General features: G+C 36.2%; 1 protein-coding gene and 1 long non-coding RNA gene across 2 annotated transcripts; both read left to right on the top strand.

The window, feature by feature from the left end:
• Positions 1–867: 867 nt before the first annotated feature.
• Positions 868–3,838, top strand: LOC129927259 (uncharacterized). Its single transcript, XR_008778903.1, has 3 exons — positions 868–961; positions 2,868–2,958; positions 3,774–3,838. It is a non-coding gene; the product is annotated as an uncharacterized LOC129927259 (long non-coding RNA).
• A 1,544-nt stretch (positions 3,839–5,382) lies between these two features.
• On the top strand, positions 5,383–6,241 carry LOC129927303 (uncharacterized). Its single transcript, XM_056035755.1, has 3 exons — positions 5,383–5,449; positions 5,571–5,848; positions 6,214–6,241. The coding sequence occupies exons 1-3, from the start codon at positions 5,426–5,428 to the stop codon at positions 6,239–6,241; spliced, it is 330 nt and encodes a 109-aa protein (XP_055891730.1). The 5' UTR covers positions 5,383–5,425.
• Positions 6,242–22,437: the final 16,196 nt, after the last annotated feature.

The raw sequence follows: 22,437 nt of genomic DNA, 5'->3' as shown, positions 1-22,437 counted from the left end.
AATTTTATTAAGATTTGTGGTTAAACAGTAGAGTTCTTTTTATTTGTTTAAATAGATCATTAAGTGTAATACTTCAAGACCTATATCTAGTTCCTAATCTTTAGACAGGTGATCATGGATAAAATCTGAACATTTTCATTTCAATGTATGGATTCCATGGTGGAAAGGTGTTCTACAACTTCTGCAAAGATCATGCAGTATCCACCCTAGACAAACAGTATCCACCTTAGACAAACAGTATCCATTTCTATATAAAAAAAAATACATACATATAATTTTCTTTACATATTAAAAGAAAAAGAGAAAGATTACCTGAGGTGACCAGACACCATCAATAAAGCAATATTTTTTTTAGATATCAGTTACTGGTTCGGAAACTGAAGATGGATCAGTCACTGTACAAAACTTAGTCAGTAAAATTTGAAAAGTAGACAACTCCATGGTAAACAATAAAATCACCACCTGAAAACACAAATAAACAATAAAAGGATGTAGACACACAAATTATTACAATGTATGATTTTAATTCAATGTGAGCCAAAGGAATAGTTATAACCTTATATAGCCTTAAACACATCAAACATTTGAACTAGTGGCCAATAGTGCACCACATTTTAAGGATAAATGTATAAAATATACAGCTATTTTATTTGAATAAATGTGAATATTAAAGTCAATATAAACAAATATGAGACTGTGTGACAAAAGTGTAACTTAAATATTACATCCTGTTTGTGTTTTTTTTTCTCTGTGTTCTCATTATAAATTGTAGGGTTCAGATATATATATATTTATTGAAGATGAACTCCATTCTTTTCAGATCAGGCAACTTTCCATACAATCTTTATTCTAAAGGACTGTTGGGGGGCCAGTATTTTGTATGGGCCTCATGATAAAACAAGGCCACGTGTTTCAACATTCAGAATAAGTGTTGCCTCATTATGTTGTGCCCTGTTCAAAGGTGAAAAATAATTCATTGACTGTGTCCTGATAGAATGTAACAAACATCCTTAATCCTGATGTTTGAGTGACAACTGTTATATTTTTGGTTTATACTACTCTTTTTTTCTTTTTCTATTGTCTTCTGGGTATAGTGGAATTTAAGAAAAGAAAAAGTAAAGTACCCCTTTCAGACCTTGTGGTCTATAGGGCAGATGATGTAAAGGTCATCTGTTTCTGTGGCCTATGGTTAACGAGGGTGTCATGTGTCCAACCACCTTTACTTTTCCCTAACTAATGTCAGGTACCCACTAGAGCTGGGTGGATTCAAGAGGTGCCCAAAGATCCCAAAATTAAAAACCCCAGTCTTCAGCAGGATTCAAACCCTGCACCCTGGTTCAGTAGCCAAGTGCTTTACCACTTAGCCACTGCACCTCCCATGGAATTTAAGACTGCTTAGTTATTCTTCCATTTGGGCAGTGTCAGAGTTTTCTTCTCCTCTATTTGAAAGTGTGCTGGGATCCATTGGAGAACAGTTTTCTTGCTATTATTGTTGAGATTTATAAGAGCTGTCCTGACTTTTTTGATAGAGGAGGCATCAGATTTTTTTAAACATTAGAAAGAAATGTTTATTCATTAGAAAGTGTGCATGAGAGATCGCCAGTGGCAATTAAATTTTCTAATCTTTCTCAATTGAGCCATTTATTGAATAAGACAGCTCCTCTGTTACTGGTGGATTCTTAAGATGATTCATCTGTATAATTGACCCACTAGTTATTGGTTTATTAGATTTGTAGAAAAATATTCACCATTTTCTTGAGATCTTTCTGATTGTGATAAGATTTTTTTGGTTATGTTTTCAATACTGTCTCTTACAGCAGAAAGAGAGCTTAGGTCCCAGGGGAGAGAGTCATTGCACTGTTTAACTGATTCATAAATTATATTTTATAAGTGGTGTTTCTTTGAGATTCTTGTATGAAATGAGGTCTTTTCAGTTAGTTTTGAGTGCAAGACTTGTGGGTTTAAGTTTTGAGTGGGTAGCTCTCTTAGGTTTTCATTTTAGTAAACTGAGTAAGGATTATTATTTCTTTTATTTTGTCCAGAGAAACCAGGGAAAAAATGATCTCTTCCATTGCTTTGAAGGTTGTTGTTTTCATTGTTTGGAGTTAGATTTTTATATTACTTTTTTACTTTGTCTATTTTCTTTAGAATTGACTGCTGAATCATATGATGTAGCACTGTGTTCTAGAGTGATGTAGCTGGTACATTTCTTTTTCCAAATGTAATTTGCTTATGGAAGCTCACAGCCTGCTAGGTGGTTGGTGTTAGCCTTCCCTGGTTGTCCAAGAAGTCTACATCTGAGTTGCCAGTTACACTGATGTGATTTGGTATCCACTGCATCTAGTGTGTTGTAGCTGGTACATTTCTATTTCAAAATGTTGTGACTTGGTATCCACTGCATCTACCGTGATGTAGCTGGTACTTTTCTATTTCAAAATGTTGTGACTTGGTATCCACTGCATCTACCGTGATGTAGCTGGTACTTTTCTATTTCAAAATGTTGTGACTTGGTATCCACTGCATCTAGCATGATGTAGCTGGTACATTTCTATTTCAAAATGTTGTGACTTGGTATCCACTGCATCTAGCATGATGTAGCTGGTACATTTCTATTTCAAAATGTTGTGACTTGGTATCCACTGCATCTAGCATGATGTAGCTGGTACATTTCTATTTCAAAATGTTGTGACTTGGTATCCACTGCATCTAGCATGATGTAGCTGGTACATTTCTATTTCAAAATGTTGTGACTTGGTATCCACTGCATCTAGCATGATGTAGCTGGTACATTTCTATTTCAAAATGTTGTGATTTGCTCCCAATTAATATTTCCATTTTATATCTTTTTCAATTTTACTTTTTTTTAGTTGACTTTAAAGACTGTCATTTTAATCATACTGCCATGTAAGATCTTTAAATTTGTTGAACCATGGATTGGGCAATCATAAATCTATAAAGGTTAGTATGAGTGAAAGCATAAATGAGTTTGAATATAACTATAGCAAACAGATTAAAAAAGTTCTCCTTTCAGACCTTGTGGTCTATAGGGCAGATGATGTTAAGGTCATCTGTATCTGTGGCCTATGATTTACGAGGGTGTCATGTGGCCAGAACAACGACCAATCACCTTCACTTTTCCCCAACCAATGTCAGGTACCCATTAGAGCTGGGTGGACTCAGAGGAGCCCAAACATCCAGAAATTAGAAATCCCAGTTTTCACCAGGATTCATAGCTGGGACCCCCAGCATGGAAGCCAAGAGCTTTACCACTCAGCCACCACGCCTCCATCAAATTGATTAGGCTAAAAGTAGTCCTATAGTTCTTTGAGTGAAAAGAACACAAGAAAACAGTGTTTAATGAATAAAAAATGGAAGAAGAAACTTTTTTTTCCCACTAAAGTAAATCAAAGTAAAGTTCCCCTTTCAGACCTTACAATCTAGGGGGCTGAGGATGTAAAGGTCATCTGTTTCTGTGGCCCATGGTTAATGAGGTTGTCAGCACAACAACCACCCGCCTTTACCTTCCCCATCACATCAGGTACCTTTAGGTTGGTAGACATAGTCATGTGATCAGGGCACGGCACACATATTGTTGGTAAAAATCTGGTTTCTATGCACAGTCAACACACGCTTTTAGGCACTTACCATGGATAAGTCGAGCAAAGAAAGATATAGTCAGGAAATTACAGAAATAAATAATATTGATCCTTACACTTTGAAAGCAAGCCATCATAATAAAGAAAATGATTTGCTGCCCTCCTTGTGTTATCCAGATCTCTTCACTTATAATCTTGTTCTACTGAAAGTGCCTACACAATCACAAAGGATGAATTCAAGGTATTCCGAATCAATTTTATTGTTAGACCTAGATTAGATCTAGATCTACTAATCTAGACTAGATTCTAGATCTATATTCTAGCTATTTAAGTTAGCATATCTAGACATATATACAACATTCATATAGATTGTGATAGAGATCTACTCTTTACTCAAGCCTTCAAGGTCTAGTATTCTAGATCTAGATCTATGGCTATATAGATCTATTATATATTATATACAAAATCTGGATGATGTTTGTAAAAATGTTTGTAAAATGTTTTACATGTTTCGGATGTTCCTTCAGAGTTGAAGATAGTTTACTTCCTAGTCCAAACCTTCCGCAGGACGACGGGGGATGGGAGCGGGCAGGTTTTGAACCCTCGATCATCGATAAATCCGAACGTCCAACAGTCCAGCGCACAAACCACACGACCAGGCAGCCATCCTGTCTCAGATTAGAGTGTGACTAGATCTAGAGTCTAGCCTACATAATACTTAGGCTTAGAAGGTCATTCTAGATCTCATCTAGACTCTATAGAATAGATCTAGATAACATCTAAAATCTACATATCTCTGTTGCTGCATATTTTAAGCATATGAGACTTAATCTTTATCTAATAGATATAGCTAGATCTAGTCTTCACTTCTAGGTCACTTGATAAGATAAATAAATTTAGCTTTTATATAGCACTACTTTCATGCTTATAGCATGCTCAGAGCGCTATGGTCCAATCAATCTCATTGGTGGACCGGAGAGGAGGGGTATCTGGAAGGTTTTCAGTGCTGCCTTTAGGTGCTCATTAAACACATCTCTGCACAAGTCGAATGTCGAACCACAAGCCCCCTCCATAGGTAGCCGCAAGCAATCTTGAGAGACCACCAAGATAGATCTATAATATTATATATATATATATATATATATATATATATATATATTACATATTACATATTAGTATTATAATTTATTAGATTAGAGATAACTTATAAATATATATATGGACTATCTTATCTTATCTTATATAATACAGACGTTACTTCAAAAAAGAAGATGATTACGTCCTACGACTATGGTTACAGATAATAGTTACTTATTAATAGATACTAGTATTATCTAGATCAGATCTAACTTCTAAACCAAAGAAAACTTTACTATCCAGTTTAGATCTAAGTCTAGGCCTGAAGACTTTTTAAAGTTTATTCTAGGACTAGGCTCATCGGGTCTAGTAACTTGATAAATCTAATGGTCCTAGATCTAATACTAGTTCTGTGTTTCTTTTACAACTTTCAAATGCTCTTTAAAATTTGAAGCTAATTACACCTTAGCCCAAACCTTTTGGCTGTTGCGGCTGAAGCACTTGACTAGTCTCGATTTAATTTTTGGTGTAGACTTGGGTTTTTAATTTCTATATTTTTAGGACGCTTCGAAGTCCAACCAATGTCTTGATATGAACAGGTATTTTTTATTATTTTTTTTTCTTTTCATTATACAAGAGCTCTACATCTATTACTAAAATGTTATCGCTATTTTTACTTTTGAAAATGTCTACAGGCTTACAAGACTTTAGCAGCTTACAACCAGTTCCTAGATGGTTGGGTTCAAGATATTATGGCTTTTAAACCACTAGCAAAGGTAAGTAATAAATATTGTTATATTATACTAAATATCTTGATATTCATTGTATTTACATGTATATGAGACCAATGTCTTGATATGAACAGGTATTTTTAATTATTTTTTTTCTTTTCATTAGGTTCTTCACTCTCAGTGGTTAGCAGAAAAGGTACTGCAGCCCTGGATAAGTCGAGATGGTATTATTCCATCAGCCCACTGTTCTTGTACAGTTGGACTTGGAGAGTCCTGCACTCATGTGGCAGCCACTTTATTTATGCTGGAAGCAAACACCAGACTAAAAGAGAGTAAGACAGTTAGTTACAGGTTGTCATCTTACTGGATAAATCCATCAGAGCTTAAAAAAGTTTTGCCAACTAAGGTTTCTGAGATTGACTTCACCTCATTAAAAAACAAAAAGTTAAATTTGATTCTCTTGTGAACAACATCACTTCTAAAAATAAAAATTTAAAGGCTATTAAATCCAAAGAAACTATAAAGCTTAGTATAAATATTTTTAATTCATTTATTGAAAGTAATGAGACAACACCTTGAGTTGTTATTCCAATCAGATATTTTACTATGTTGTGTTTATAGGATGGCTGCCTGGTCGTGCGGTTTGCGCGCTGGACTGTCGTTCGGATTTATCGACGGTCGAGGGTTAAACCCTACCCGCTCCCATCCCCCGTCGTCCTGCGGGAGGTTTGGACTAGGAAGTAAACTATCTTCAACTCTGAAGGAACATCCGAAACATGTAAAACATTTTACAAATATTTTTTTTACAGGAAGAATAGGTTTGTGCCTGTGCTTTAATGCTGCTAGGTCTTTCAATGAAAATTTCAAAACAGTCATTTATTACTGTCACCTTCCTGCCATAAGTACTAAAAATTTCTTTGGGCCTGAGACTCTCCTTATTGGGCCAGAAAATCAAATCGGACATGTTGACATACATAACATCCAAAACAGTATATGAATATCTTAGATGCAGTTGTGGGATGAATTTTGAACATATCAGCTAATACATAGGCAGGTTTACCTAGAATATTTGAAATAATGTGTGTTAAAAAAAATATTTTTTGTACATTCATAATTATAGTAGTTAAATTAAATTATATATATATAATTATATAATAATTATAATATAATTATATATATATAATATATGTAAATGTGAGACAGTGCATTTTTTTTATACCTGTATTATATCCAAGCTATCCAATGAGAAATATTTATATAATTTAATATATAGATATATTTATTCAAATCATATAATGCATTCATTTATTTGTGGAAATAAAAGAAATGAATTGAAGTATTGTTTGTATATTAATTATTATTATCTTATCTATTAGTATGAAAATTGTAGATCTATTCATTCAAGAGACCCTTAGTGGAACCTGGAGTACCAGGTTCCAATCTCGTTGAAGACTGGTAATTTGAATTTTGGGATACCTCTAAGTCCAACCAGATTTAAATGGTATTTGACATTAGTTGGGGAAAAGTAATTTAAAAGGTGGTTGGTCATTGTGCTGGACAAGACATCCTCGTTAACCTAGTCCACAGAAACAGGTGACCTTTACATCATCTGCCTTATAGATCGTAAGGTCTTTAGAGTTTACTTGTTTATTAAAAAAAAAAAAACATTTTATTTCAAGATCAATTCTTGTAACTATGTAACTGTTTGAATAACAATGGACGCCAAGAACTAGTTGTTTTTTTTATAAAGTAGGCCTATCTTAGTTAGTAATTCAAATCAAGATGTCTGCCTGGTCATGCATTTTGCGCAATGGACTGTTCAGACTTACAGATGGTTCTGGGTTTAAACCCTGCCCATTCCCATCCCCTGTGGAAATCATTTCTAAAAAGTTAAATCTAAATCTAATCTAGATTGAAAGATTCTAGTCAATCTAGCTAGAGCTTGAGAGTCGAGTACTATGTCACATGCTATGTGTGGGAATCTAGTATGTATGTTTAGAGCATACTATTATGTAGAATCTATTTATATTGACTCAAGCTCTATACTAGATCTAGACCAATTACAGACTATTTATAATACTATCATGATCTAGATGCATGTTTATAATCTAGACTTGTATTAATTATTAGATCTAGCTCTAGATTCTAGATACAGTTTTAAGTCTTAGATCTAGACCATGAAAAAACCTTATAGATACGAATCGTGATTAGATTTCTAACTTACAACTTGTATTTGACCTACATGTTACTTTATTGTTGTTTTTTTAAATTACTATTTAGATCAGTAGATCTACTAAATGTAGCCTGAGAAGATTTACCTATAAATCCTATATGTTAAGATATATAATCTAGATCTGTAGCATTTACTTTTGACTTTAGCCATAGGAGTAAGTGATACACTATTGTTGGAGCATAGTGATATGAAATCTAGTCTTTATACTAGAATATAGTATAACTAGCATTCCAGACTAACATAGGTGGACATAGGTTTCACCAGTCACATGAGGAAGCACTAAACCCCAGTGTAAAGCCCTCAGCCATGATGGACAAACTATTTATTGTATCATCTAGTTAATATAGATCTATCTACTTTATCTTATTAATTAATTAAATCCACTAAATTGTACTGTAAAATGTTTTACATTTTGGAAGTTCCTTCGTAGTCCAAACCTCCCCAGGACAACAGCCAAGTCTTTTCGAAGTAATCTCTTTTTGAAGTAATCTCTTCATCCCTAGAGCCTTGCCAAGTTCTAGGCCTAGGTCGTCTAGGAATGCTAAAAAATCTCATTCCTTTCTTGTTTATTGACGTATATGAGTTTTTTTGAGCACCCTTTTATGCAGCAGTAGCTAGGCATTTTGTTTAAATTAATGCACTAAAAAGGTCAAAGTAGAGATTGTGTTTTGGAAACTTAAACCCGATTGTATTAGATCTAGATTTACTATAGTCAGTATAGCCAGAGTAAGGCTACTAATGTAAACTTACAAACAAAATGGGGGATCAGCTTAGTACGCAGAAACTGTCGCATCATATGTCTTCCAACCCAAAGGGTGGAATGACCTAAAGATCTGAAATCCAAAATCCCAGCCTTTACTGGGATTCGAACCGGAGACCTTTTAAAACATTATCATTAATCATGGCTAGATTTGAAAGAAAAATTATTTTGTTAATTATTTACCTCCATATTCATGAATTATTTATAATCTGGATTAATAGGGCTGGCTCAGTCCTTTTGTTATTAGTATTAGTAAGGGTCTTACCAGCATTCTGAGCATTGCACAGTCTGTCTCCATACTCATTATCATACTGTCTGATCTTAGACAGTTTTCTCACATACTATCACTGAGTATCAGTATATTTATATTGAGTATAAAATAGTATAATGTCTGTAGTCTAGTGTAATCTGATTGAAGTTTGAAGGCATCACTGTAAGTTAGACGTAGGTCTAGTCTAGAATTCAATTAAAAAACGTATGCTTAGAATATTATAGGTAGTCCACAACATCAGTGGCCACAACCGTGGCCCAGTAATTTGGGTAAAACTTCCCATCGAAGGCCCCTAGTTATTAGACTGTCATGGTGGATCTTAGTTTACTAACTAGACCTAGACTAATCAGTGATCTTTTTGAAAAGAGACGATTAAAGAATTATTTGGAAAGGGATCAATCATGTAAAGAAAATCGTTGAGAGGTGTAATTGTTTATAATTTAATTTTTCGCGTCAACGACAGCTGATTTTATTTATTTATTTTTATTTGTACGTATTAAATACTAAAATAAGATATATAAATTAAATTATATGATCTGTCTAGGTATAATTAGGATTAAGGTCTCATTAAATAACAATTTTATTAGAAGAAGAAAAGAAAAACTTTATGCTACTTATACAAAGGACTTGAATAAAACGAAAAATTAAGTTATGGCGTTATGTCGACTAGATCTAAATCATATATATATATATAGTTCGTCCATCGTGGTTCGATGATGACCACTTTGTCATCCAGGGGGCTGAGGGCTTTGCACTGGGGTTTTATGACTCCTCATGTGGCTGGAGAGACCTATGTGAGCCCGGAATGTTCGGCCGCACACTGGGCAGGTTATTCCAGCTGGAGCTAGTGTCGTGGGCCTTGCTTTCTTTTCAGGCGTTTTTCTTCTGCCAGCATTGTTCTTTTTTCCTCAGCAACCTGTGCGCCAGTTTTCACAGCGCGACGCCATGATGCTCTGTCATGTGCCTCTGTCTCCCAGGTGCCTGGGTCTATGCTGAACGCCTTCAGAGAAGCTTTGACTTTGAGGGTGTCCCTGAAGCGCTTTCTTTGACCACCTTGCGAGCGCTTTCCTTCGCTTAGTTGGCCATACAAGAGATCTGAATCATATATCATATAGTTTGTCCATCGTTGTTCCATGATGACCACTTTTGTCATCCAGGTGTCTGTGGGCGTTGCACTGGGGTTTTGTGCTTCCTCGTGTGGCTGTTGAAACCTATGTTAGCCCGGAATATTCAGCTGCACACTGGGCAGGTTATTCCAGATGGACGTAATTTTTTTTTTAGTGGAGTAAAGTAGTGCCATTAGAGAATGAAATGGGTTGCCTGAATAAGCAAGAAAACCAACGAATTAGCAGAGTTTAAGTCACTTATTAACACGTATGACTAGAATGGCACATTAAACACGTTGGACGTAGATCTTCTTCTTCGTTCTCATTGTTATGTTGGAGTGTTCAGATGAGTAGACCAATACATGAGATGGACTGCGCAGTGGTTTCCAAATCAGGGAGCTCTCCATATAGTTTCCTTTCTATTGGGGTGATTTGGGGCCAATGACTTATACTGGCCTCTTGGTAAAGAGAGCAGTTTTGGAGGACGTGGTCTGCATTCTCTGGTGATACTCCACATGGGCAGATTTCACTGGTTCCAATTTTGAGCTTCCGGACGTAGATCTAATTATCTTCTTTTTTGAAGTAACCTCTCTTTTATAGAATAATATAAGACAAACGCTAATTTATTTATTTTGTCATTTTTGTCATCATTCGTTTTATAAAAAATAAACGGGATATAAAATTATTTATAGTTTTTTGAAAGTCAATTGCAACAATAACAATAGCTTTGCACATTTCATAAGATCTCATAGATCTAATTTTACGTATTTAAATGTAATATCAATATATTGACACCTTTTCAGACCTTGCGATTCTATGGCTGATAGCTAATTAACGAGGATGTCATGTGGCCAGCACAACAACCAACTTTACCCATCTACTTCGGATTTTACTTATCTTATATAATGCAGACCTTCAAAAAAAGAGATGATTACGTCCTACGTCCTACGCGTCATGCATTTAGTCATGATTGTTAACCAATGACTTAAATTCTACCAAGTCACTGGTTTTCCTGGCTGGCTCAGGCAACCCATTCCATGCTAAGAATAGATGTAATTAAGTCTTTTTTTTATAAAGGGATGAATCATATATATTTTAAAAAACACGAGATTCAATCGCTTATTTTTGCCCGTGAAGCGTGCTACGAAACATCCCAAGTATATGCACATTACTGCTTATTGTCGAATGGCTACAATGGGCAGCGCATATGAACGCAACACATTCTCAAGGATGACAAAAATACAAGAGAAATTAAGGGGGATACTAGAGGTTGATCACAGAAAGCCCTAGGGAAGATGATAAAGTTAGTAACTAGAGCCAGCTAAAAACGTTACCACGTGACGTGTCAGCCTAACCCAATAGAGACTGGTGTGAGGAGAACAAGGAAGAAATTCAAGAACTGCTAAAGAAAAAGCACAACTGCTATTGTTCTGTTCTTGCAAACAATAATGACAATGCAGCCAGATCTCTCTATAAAGCTTCTTGTAACACTCCACAGTCAAAGGTCCGGGCATAGAAGTAAATGGTGGCTTAAAGTTGAACTATCCGGGTTTATGCTAACACTGGTGACACACGCTCTTTCCACGAGTCGCTTCTATGTGCCTATAGCTCTCATCTTACCAGACTGTAACCATACTACGTCGCCGCTAAAATCTTCCGATGATTCCACTCTTTTAACTAGCAAGACGGATACACAAAATTGCTGGACAGAACACTATGGCTTGCTATTTGGTGACAAATGGTTTGTATCGGAGGGATCCGTGGTAAATATTCCAAAAAAAAAAAAGCTATAGGAGAGGAGCTCGATGATTCACTATTTGAGAAACTTGAAACTTGAAACTGGAATTCTCATATACAAAAGGAGTGACAAGTCTAACTGCTCCAACTATAGAGGCATCACACTTCAATCAGTAGCATGAAAGCTCTTTGCATGAGTTTTGCATGAGATTGGCTTGACCGCCTAACCCATTTTTTTAGTGGAGAACCAATGTGACTTTAGAGCCGGTATTTTTGGAATAGCGAATGGTGATTTTCACGATTAACTAAACAATAACCGGAGGCGTAGCTAGGGTGGGGCCACATGTCGGTGGCCCCTAAATGAGTGGGTTTGTTTTTTTACACTAAATATTAAATATTACTCAAAATGCAGGGGCCACCAAAGAAGTAACTCCAGGGCCCCCAAAGAACGGCAGATTCCTAGCTACGCCACTGACACTAACAATGGATTCACTGTTGCTAACAAAAGAATAAGAAAAGAAACTGAGGCAAAATTGAGCCTTGAGATTTGTAAAATGTTTGTTTTTAAAATGTTTGTTTTTAAAATGTTTGTTTCTAAAATGTTTGTTTCTAAAAATGTTTCTAAAATGTTTGTTTGTAAAATGCTTGTTTGTAAAATGTCTGTAAAATGTTTGTTTGTAAAATGTTTGTTTGTAATATGTTTATTTGTAAAATTTTTGTTTGTAAAATGACTGTAAAATGTTTATTTGTAAAATGTTAGTTTCTAAATTGTCTGTAAAATGTTTGTTTGTAAAATGTTTGTTTGTAAAATGTTTGTTTGTAAAATGTTTGTTTGTAAATTGTTTTACTTGTTTTGGATGTTGAAGATGATTTACTTTCTAGTCCAAACATCCCTCAGGGCGACGGGGGATGGCAGCGGGCAGGGTTTGAACCGAGGAACATCGAGACGACCGAACGCACATACCGCACCACCAGGCAACCCTCCTTGTAACCATTTATAACAAACGAATATTCACACTTGAGTAGAGTTACCCTACTAACAAAGTTACTAAATTCAGACAATTCAGGAGAACATCTATGACATAAGGTAAGAATACAGAGAAACACAAAACCCAGAAACAAAGACAGACACATTTCTTATTTCATATGCTAGGACTAATTCGTACAAGTGCTCCTTCTTTTCGGTGCTTTTAGTGCATGTATTGGGTTGTCTAAATCAGATAGGAAAACCAACAACTCAAAGGAATTTTTAGTCTTTGATTAATATATTGGCTATTTAGACGTAATTATATTTCTTAATGAAGTTACTCAGTATTTTATAAGATAAGTAAAAAGAATTGAGTTATAATTTTAACAATAGCTCAATGCGTGACAGTTGATCTTCGTATCAAATCTCCTTTAATACACTAGTCAGTTGCCATTGTTACGAAGCGTATATCAACTTACTCTGTCAATCTGTCTGTCTGGCTAAAAGTTTGTGCCCCTTATATCTCCAGCAGCCATTCTCGGAACAAGTTGAAACTTTGCACGATTATTCTTTGGCAAAGACAAGACACGAATCAGTTAAAAAAAAAAACAATAATCCGATTAGTCTATTAATTACTTGTAAATAATTATTTTGTTTGAAACTAACAAGAGAAATTAATTCCATCAGTAGTCACAGATACGGCTAAATATGCAGAGTTTCGTCCCCTTAGGTTATTGAACATGTTATTTCTACCTCGCCCGTTCTCGAATTAAGTTGAAAATTGAAACCATTATTTATTGTAGCTAATAGAAAATAAATCAAAAACAAAATTAAACAATTAGTCATTTGAATATAGGTAATTAATTATTTTGTTTGATATCGAATAAGGGAAATAATTTGTACATTATAGAGAAATATGCTTGCAAGTGTGGAATTCTTTCCCTTAGATAAGGTTTGCATTTTATAATTGGATTAAAAAAAAAAGACTTTCTCCATATTAGACTTATTTAGTGCTATCAAGGGACGAGCTCCGAAAATTCAACTCTACAGTGCTACAGTGTGTAAAAAAAATCATATAGGCCTAACCTTTAAATAAAACAACGTTATCAATGCTTCCTTAGTTTCTATACACCGGATATACCAGATATGGCCGCATATAGTTGTATCGCCTTTTTATGGAAATGTCCAATGACAGACGTAAACAAGGAGAAGAAGACTTTAACAAAAACAAAAGCACTGCGCGTGTGTGAGTGATTCTCTTATCTTATTATCGTGTTTCGTGTTTAAACAATAAGTTTCCCCTTTCAGATCTTGCGATCTATGGGGCGGATGATGTTAAGGTCATCTGTCTCTAACTTGAGCAGGGTGTCATGTGGCCAGCACAAGATCTATGGGGCGGATGTCATCTGTCTCTAACTTAAGCAGGGTGTCATGTGGCCAGCACAAGATCTATGGGGCGGATGTCGTTTGTCTCTAACATGAGCATGGTGTCATGTGGCCAGCACAAGATCTATGGGGCGGATGTCATCTGTCTCTAACTTAAGCATGGTGTCATGTGGCCAGCACAAGATCTATGGGGCGGATGTCATCTGTCTCTAACTTGAGCAGGGTGTCATGTGGCCAGCACAAGATCTATGGGGCGGATGTCATCTGTCTCTAACATGAGCAGGGTGTCATGTGGCCAGCACAAGATCTATGGGGCGGATGTCATCTGTCTCTAACTTGAGCACGGTGTCATGTGGCCAGCACAAGATCTATGGGGCGAATGATGTTAATGTCATCTGTCTCTAACATGAGCATGGTGTCATGTGGCCAGCACAAGATCTATGGGGCGGATGATGTTAATGTCATCTGTCTCTAACATGAGCATGGTGTCATGTGGCCAGCACAAGATCTATGGGGCGAATGATGTTAATGTCATCTGTCTCTAACATGAGCAGGGTGTCATGTGGCCAGCACAAGATCTATGGGGCGAATGATGTTAATGTCATCTGTCTCTAACATGAGCATGGTGTCATGTGGCAAGCACAAGATCTATGGGGCGAATGATGTTAATGTCATCTGTCTCTAACATGAGCATGGTGTCATGTGGCCAGCACAAGATCTATGGGGCGGATGATGTTAATGTCACATCTGTCTCTAACTTGAGCAGGGTGTCATGTGGCCAGCACAAGATCTATGGGGCGGATGATGTTAATGTCATCTGTCTCTAACATGAGCATGGTGTCATGTGGCAAGCACAAGATCTATGGGGCGAATGATGTTAATGTCATCTGTCTCTAACATGAGCATGGTGTCATGTGGCCAGCACAAGATCTATGGGGCGGATGATGTTAATGTCATCTGTCTCTAACATGAGCATGATGTCATGTGGCCAGCACAAGATCTATGGGGCGGATGATGTTAATGTCACATCTGTCTCTAACATGAGCATGGTGTCATGTAGCCAGCACAAGATTTATGGGGCAGATGTCATCTGTCTCTAACATGAGCAGGGTGTCATGTGGCCAGCACAAAATATATGGGGCGGATGATGTTAATGTCATCTGTCTCTAACATGAGCATGGTGTCATGTGGCCAGCACAAGATCTATGGGGCGAATGATGTTAATGTCATCTGTCTCTAACATGAGCATGGTGTCATGTGGCCAGCACAAGATCTATGGGGCGGATGTCATCTGTCTCTAACTTGAGCATGGTGTCATGTGGCCAGCACAAGATCTATGGGGCGGATGTCATCTGTCTCTAACTTGAGCAAGGTGTCATGTGGCCAGAACGGTTAGGTTATGAACAACTTTCGAGGGCGCCAGTGCTAATGTCAGAAGGTCATGTTATAAACAACATCTTGAGGTCAGACGGTTAGATTATGAACAACTTTCGAGGGCGCCAGTGCTAATGTCAGAAGGTCATGTTATAAACAACATCTTGAGGTCAGACGGTTAGATTATGAACAACTTTCGAGGGCGCCAGTGCTAATGTCAGAAGGTCATGTTATAAACAACAGCTTGAGGTCAGACGGTTAGATTATGAACAACTTTCAAGGGCGCCACGTGCTAATGTCAGAAGGTCATGTTATAAACAACAGCTTGAGGTCAGACGGTTAGATTATGAACAACTTTCGAGGGCGCCACGTGCTAATGTCAGAAGGTCATGTTATCAACAACAGCTTGAGGTCAGACGGTTAGATTATGAACAACTTTCGAGGGCGCCACGTGCTAATGTCAGAAGGTCATGTTATAAACAACATCTTGAGGTCAGACGGTTAGATTATGAACAACTTTCGAGGGCGCCACGTGCTAATGTCAGAAGGTCATGTTATAAACAACAGCTTGAGGTCAGACGGTTAGATTATGAACAACTTTCGAGGGCGCCACGTGCTAATGTCAGAAGGTCATGTTATAAACAACATCTTGAGGTCAGACGGTTAGATTATGAACAACTTTCGAGGGCGCCAGTGCTAATGTCAGAAGGTCATGTTATAAACAACAGCTTGAGGTCAGACGGTTAGGTTATGAACAACTTTCGAGGGCGCCACGTGCTAATGTCAGAAGGTCATGTTGTGAAAAACTTTTCGATTCAATAAAAAAAAAATCAGCGAAATTTTTGATCATTTAGTTTGAATACATTTATTTTGTTTTATGTAGAAAAAGGAATCTTTTTCGTGTAGTACTGAGATATATATTTCATTTATTTTGCGGTTATTCCCTTTAGACAAGCGTTGTTTTTTAAATGTATTTGTCTTCTTATCTTATATATTACAGACGTTACTTCAAAAAAGAAGATGATTACGTCCTACGCGTCATGCATTCAGTCATGCACATTAACCAGTGACTTAAATTCTGCCAAGTCACTGGTTTTCCTGGCTAGCTCAGGCAACCCATTCCATGCTCTAATAGCACTATGGAAGAAGGAGTATTTGTACAAATTTGTCCTAGCATATGGGATGAGGAATGTGCCTTGATCTTTGTGTCTTTCAGAGTATTTTATTAAATTTTGTTTTTGTATTTGAAGATTATGGTTCAGTGTCTTATGTATAATTGCTACTTTACTTTTGAGTCTTCTGTCCTGAAGGCGATCTCTAAATTTAGTGATTTTACTAAAGGTGTTACTCTGGTTAAGTGTGAATATTCGTTTGTTATGAATCTCACTGCTCTATTTTTTCTGTTTCGTATGTTTAAAATTAAATTTGAAACATATTTGGGGCATATATTTCATTTTCTACAAATGGCGCGAGTCACGGACCGCCTTATTAAAAAGAAAATAAATAATTGAATTCATAGCACCGAGAAATTGCATCTTTATTACTATGGTCTGAAGTCTCCTTGAGCTGTATAGCACCGCGTTAAGGGCTGAATATGTCCCACAGGCCGAAGATTGTGCATCAGTGCACTCTAGCATTAGGTGCGTGCACAACATGACATGCCACAAGCTAGCTCCACCGATTCGCTCCACCCAATCCACATTGTACACACAAATTTATCTTTAACCAAACCGCAAGCTGAATGAACGCAAAAAAATGATTAAGAGAATATAGTTCATACATTTTTAATTGTCTATTAGTACAGCTCAAAAGGGAAATAATAAGTTGTTTGCATTCGTTTTCTTGTGACACCATAGTCATAGGATTTGTCTCCCTTTCTTTGGCAGTGACATTGATTCCCAAATTACGTATTTGTAAAACAAGTACAAATGGTTTAGAGTAGGTACTAGATCTATAACACGAAATCTTGTTATAGTGTAGGTTTGCTGGACCATAATATGTTGGTCTAAAATGTGTGCGACACTTGAATTAAGAGTTATTCTTTTCTACAAACCCGAGCAGACGACATAAAAGCAGCATTGTCGGAGTTACATTGTTGAGTCTAAAATTTCGGCATTTCAAAGAAAATCATGCGATCTATAGGGTAGATGATGTTAAAGCCATCTGTTTATTTGGCCAACGGTTAACGAGCAAGGTGTCATGTGGCCTGGCAACGACCAACCGTCTTTAATTTCCCCAACTAAAATCAGGTACCCATCAGAGTTGGGTGAAGTCAGAGGCGTCCTAAAAATTCCGAAATTAAAAACCAAAATCTTCACCGAGATTCGAGCCCAGGATCTCCAGGTTCGAAAGCCCAGAGTTTAACCATTCAGACACCGTGGCCCCAAAGAAGATAGATATTTAATAATATTAAAGTACACATTTTCAAACCTTGCAATCTATAAGACAGCTGATATAACGATCATCTGTTTCTATGGTCGCTGTTAACGAGGGTGTCATGTAGCAAGCACAACGACCAACCGCATTTATGTTACCCCAACTAATATCAGTACTCATTTGAGCTGGGTGGGATCAGAGGGTGCCCTGAAAATCCTAAAATTCAAAATCCCAGTCATAAAACAAGGTTCGAAGCCGTGTGCTTTATCCCTCAGCCGCAATAGTTGTAATATTACATTGTCCAAAATTTAGTTAGCGTAAGCTGGAACGTCAGGGACCATTCTCGACGGCAAGATGGGTTCTTAAGGCAAATGCCCAACCTGTGGCAGTGGATGGGTATCTAGGATTAAAGCTTTTTAGTCACATTAGAAGTTGCAAAGGGAAATAATTATTTCCAGACGTAGAATGCCAGAGATCCTTGAATGATGTAAATAGAATATATACCACAGAAGAGCTCCTCATTGTCACGGGTGCCGGAGTATAATTTTAGCTTCTTAAACCTTTCATTGTATGGTATGTTTAAGTGTGTGTTTTTCTGTCTTCTTTGTATAAGTGTACTTGAATGTTACTCTGCATGAAGTGTTCTTGTATAGAGTGTTCTTGTATGTTCTTAGTAAGGAGTGTTCTTTTATGGTATTTGTAAGGAGTGTTCTTGTATGTTCTTTGTAAGGCATGTTCTTGTATGTTCTTTGTAAGGAGTGTTCTTGTATGTTATTTGTAAGGCATGTTCTTGTATGTTATTTGTAAGGAGTGTTGTTGTATGTGATTTGTAAGGAGTGTTGTTGTATGTTATTTGTAAGGAGTGTTCTTGTATGTTCTTTGTAAGGATTGTTCTTGTATGTTCTTTGTAAGCAGTGTTGCTGTATGTTCTTTGTAAGGATTGTTCTTGTATGTTATTTGTAAGGAGTGTTCTTGTATGTTATTTGTAAGGAGTGTTCTTGTATGTTCTTTGTAAGGAGTGTTCTTGTATGTTATTTGTAAGGAGTTTTCTTGTATGCTATTTGTAAGGAGTGTTGTTGTATGTTCTTTGTAAGGAGTGTTCTTGTATGTACTTTGTAAGGATTGTTCTTGTATGTTATTTGTAAGCAGTGTTGCTGTATGTTCTTTGTAAAGATTGTTCTTGTATGTTATTTGTAAGGAGTGTTCTTGTATGTTCTTTGTAAGGAGTGTTCTTGTATGTTATTTGTAAGGAGTTTTCTTGTATGTTATTTGTACGGAGTGTTGTTGTATGTTATTTGTAAGGAGTGTTCTTGTATGTTATTTGTAAGGAGTGTTCTTGTATGTTATTTGTAAGGGGTGTTCTTGTATGTTATTTGTAAGGAGTGTTCTTGTATGTTATTTGTAAGGAGTGTTCTTGTATGCTATTTGTAAGGAGTGTTCTTGTATGTTATTTGTAAGGAGTTTTCTTGTATGTTATTTGTAAGGAGTGTTGTTGTATGTTATTTGTAAGGAGTGTTCTTGTATGTTATTTGTAAGGAGTGTTCTTGTATGTTATTTGTAAGGGGTGTTCTTGTATGTTATTTGTAAGGAGTGTTCTTGTATGTTATTTGTAAGGAGTGTTCTTGTGCGTTCTTTGCATGAAATGTTGTTGTTTGTTCTTTGTATGGAATATTCTTGTATGTTCTTTTTATAGAGTGCACTTGTATTTTCTTTGCATGGAATGTTCTTGTATGTTCTTTGTTTAGAGTGCACTTGTATTTTCTTTGCATGGAATGTTCTTGTATGGTTTTTGTATAGAATGTAATAGTATGTTCTTTGTAAGGAGTTTTCTTGTATTTTCTTTGAAAGGAGAGTTCTTGTGTGTTCTTTTTATAGAGTGCACTTGTATGTTCTTTGCATGGAATGTTCTTGTATGCTCTTTGCAAGGAGAGTTCTTGTATATTCTTTGTATAGATTGTTCTTGTATGTTCTTTGTATGGAGTGTTCTAGTATGCCCTTTGTATGCAGTGTTCTTGTATGAAATTTAAAAAAAATGTTTTATCATATCATTACACATTACAAAACAGAATCAATCCTAGTTTCCACCTTTATATTAGACTTTATTTAAAAATTAATAATCTTAGATTAAATCTTAGACTTAATCATAGTTTTAAAGAGTTCAAACAGGGTACTATCGAGGTGACAGCGTATCACAAGGCAGCGATACTTGTAACACTGGACGTAGTCTTAGTTTTAATCGTATACATATCAAAGTTTTAATCATAAGATTTAATCTTAATATTAGCATTAATCACAGCCTTATTCTTTATTTGCTGCTAAGAACTATAATAATTGAGCTCTGTTATGATGGGTAGATTAAATTTTCAATAATCTGAGGTATTAGTTGGATACCAAACCTCTACACGTATTTGATAGTAGAAATGGTCAATGTATATAAAACTTTGTTGTTTAGTCGATTATCTCTATAAAAACTTTTAAACAAACATTGTCCATAGCGAAATATTACTTGTATTCATCATCATCAGGTTGGCGTTTGCTGATGAGGATGACTTCCGTATTGCTCGCGCCAGTGCTGCTTTTGGCAGACTTCAAGAACAAGTGTGGCAACGGAGAGGACTCAGCATATCCACAAAACTGACAGTCTACAGTGCTGTAGTTCTCCCCTCACTCCTATATGCATCATAGACCTGGACCCTATACTCCCGCCACACCAAAAAGCTAAACTCCTTCCACCTACGCTGTCTAAGGAGTATCCATAAGGTGCGTTTACTATAACAGGAAGCACTGCTTTTAAATTGAATTCATAACTCGGAGTTGGCAAATATACAAAAAAAGAAAAAGAGACATAAACCTCATGATATGTTTGTTTCGCTTTTCGAGCCAGGTTGGCTTTGTTGTATCTCTGGGCCCCTGGCTCCACGATGGGTATGATGGAGACGATGAGGGCCATGACTCCACAGAAGATGAATGAATAGTTTCAGGACTGCATCTCTGATGGCTCCTGTGTGGGATAATATAAGAGAACATTATTAGGGGAGGAATAAAGGTGACATAAAATAATCAATTTATCATATTAATCATCATCATCTAACTCCATCTGAGTCAGGGCTTGAGAGGCTCAAATCCTCTCTTGCAAAAGCCCTGGACAGAATGCAGGCCGAAAATACTTACACAAGTTCCCAAGCAAAGTCCTCGACTTGAGAGTCTTCTGACTTTTCAGAGAGTCTGATAGAATGTGGCATTAAACTGCGACTTTCGTCTCCAGCCTTTATAGGTACCCGAGACCCACGCGGTGGGTTAGAGTCGTGCCGGTCCAGTGAACATCAAGTATTCCGAATTAGGATGGTTTACTTGGACCAATGGTTTCCTTAAAACTTGCCCACCTGATCTCCATTATCCCACGACCTTGGAGGGGGGGAAGGAGGAGAGCGGAACCATGTAACGATTATCAAGCTTGACCATCGTCCGATGCCATGGTGGACAGGAACGATTAGAATAGCAGTGGGCGTTAGGAGTGTCAACCCAAAGTGATGTTTGTGGACACCAAATGTTAATGTCCCTGGACTTAATGGCGGTGTGCGTTTGTTTTGGCGTTTGGGGCGTAACTTGGGATGGGCGTTTATGGCTTATAATTTGGTGGTCGGATCTTAAATCGGTGTAATAGGGTATTTGTACACGACACGAATAATTATGCGAAATGTCAACTTGACCCGAGAATGGGACATGGGAGAGAAAATGTCTAGATAGAGTTTAATTCTAGATAGAGTTTAATGGGGTAGTTCTGGATCTCTTCTCAGTCACGTGGGTGTGTTGTTTACATTAATGACCTCATTGATTTCATTGTCAATTAAACATGAAAATAGTCTTGAACTATACATCTTTAAATAATAACAAGTATGTTACAATAATTCACGAATTCTTATGATTATCTAGTAGTTCTTCTAGATCTAGGCTAGCACTAAATCTAGATCTACATCTTATCATAGGAAGATATTGCCATTATTGCCATGTATAAAACCACAGTCACGTGACATTTTATAAATTAGGTCAGAGATTCGTTACTACATCATTCTAGATAGAGTTTAATTCTAGATTGAGTTTAATTCTAGAGAGACTTTAATTCTAGAAAGAGTTAAATTCCAGATGGTGTTTAATTCTAGATAGAGTTTAATTCTAGATAGAGTTTAATTCTAGATAGAGTTAAATAATAGTTAGAGTTTAATTCTAGATAGAGTTAAATAATAGATAGAGTTTAATTCTAGATAGAGTTAAATAATAGATAGAGTTTAATTCTAGATAGAGTTTAATTCTAGATAGAGTTAAATAATAGAGTTTAATTCTAGATAGAGTTTAATTCTAGATAGAGTTAAATAATAGTTAGAGCTTAATTCTAGATAGAGTTTAATTCTAGATAGAGTTTAATTCTAGATAGAGTTTAATTCCAGATAGAGTTAAATAATAGAGTTTAATTCTAGATAGAGTTTAATTCTAGATAGAGTTAAATAATAGAGTTTAATTCTAGATAGAGTTAAATAATAGAGTTTAATTCTAGATAGAGTTAAATAATAGAGTTTAATTCTAGATAGAGTCTAAATAATAGAGTTTAATTCTAGATAGAGTCTAAATACTAGATAAATATTTAAAGCTAACAAGAAAAAACGTAGAAAAGAAAAGCAAAAAAAAAAAAGTTCACTCTCAGGGCTCAAGCCTTCTCATTGGGACTAATTTCACTTATAAAAATCTCATCATTCAAGTACGATTAATTTCCCTTGTTCGATACCAAACAAAATAATAAATTACTAATAGTTGATTAACTAATTGGT

The sequence above is a fragment of the Biomphalaria glabrata genome, chromosome 7 (genome assembly GCF_947242115.1).
Source record: "Biomphalaria glabrata chromosome 7, xgBioGlab47.1, whole genome shotgun sequence".
NCBI classification, from domain to species: Eukaryota; Metazoa; Mollusca; class Gastropoda; family Planorbidae; genus Biomphalaria; species Biomphalaria glabrata.
Note: the sequence above shows the minus strand (reverse complement) of the source record. Positions and strands in the feature narration are given on the sequence as shown.

Excerpts from the sequence above, each read along its gene's own strand:
- LOC129927303 (XM_056035755.1), top strand. The coding sequence starts at position 5,426 with ATGGCTTTTAAACCACTAGCAAAG. Across the intron at positions 5,450-5,570 it reads CTTTTAAACCACTAGCAAAG|GTTCTTCACTCTCAGTGGTT; the intron begins GTAAGTAATAAA and ends TCTTTTCATTAG. Across the intron at positions 5,849-6,213 it reads ACCTCATTAAAAAACAAAAA|GAAGAATAGGTTTGTGCCTG; the intron begins GTTAAATTTGAT and ends TTTTTTTTACAG.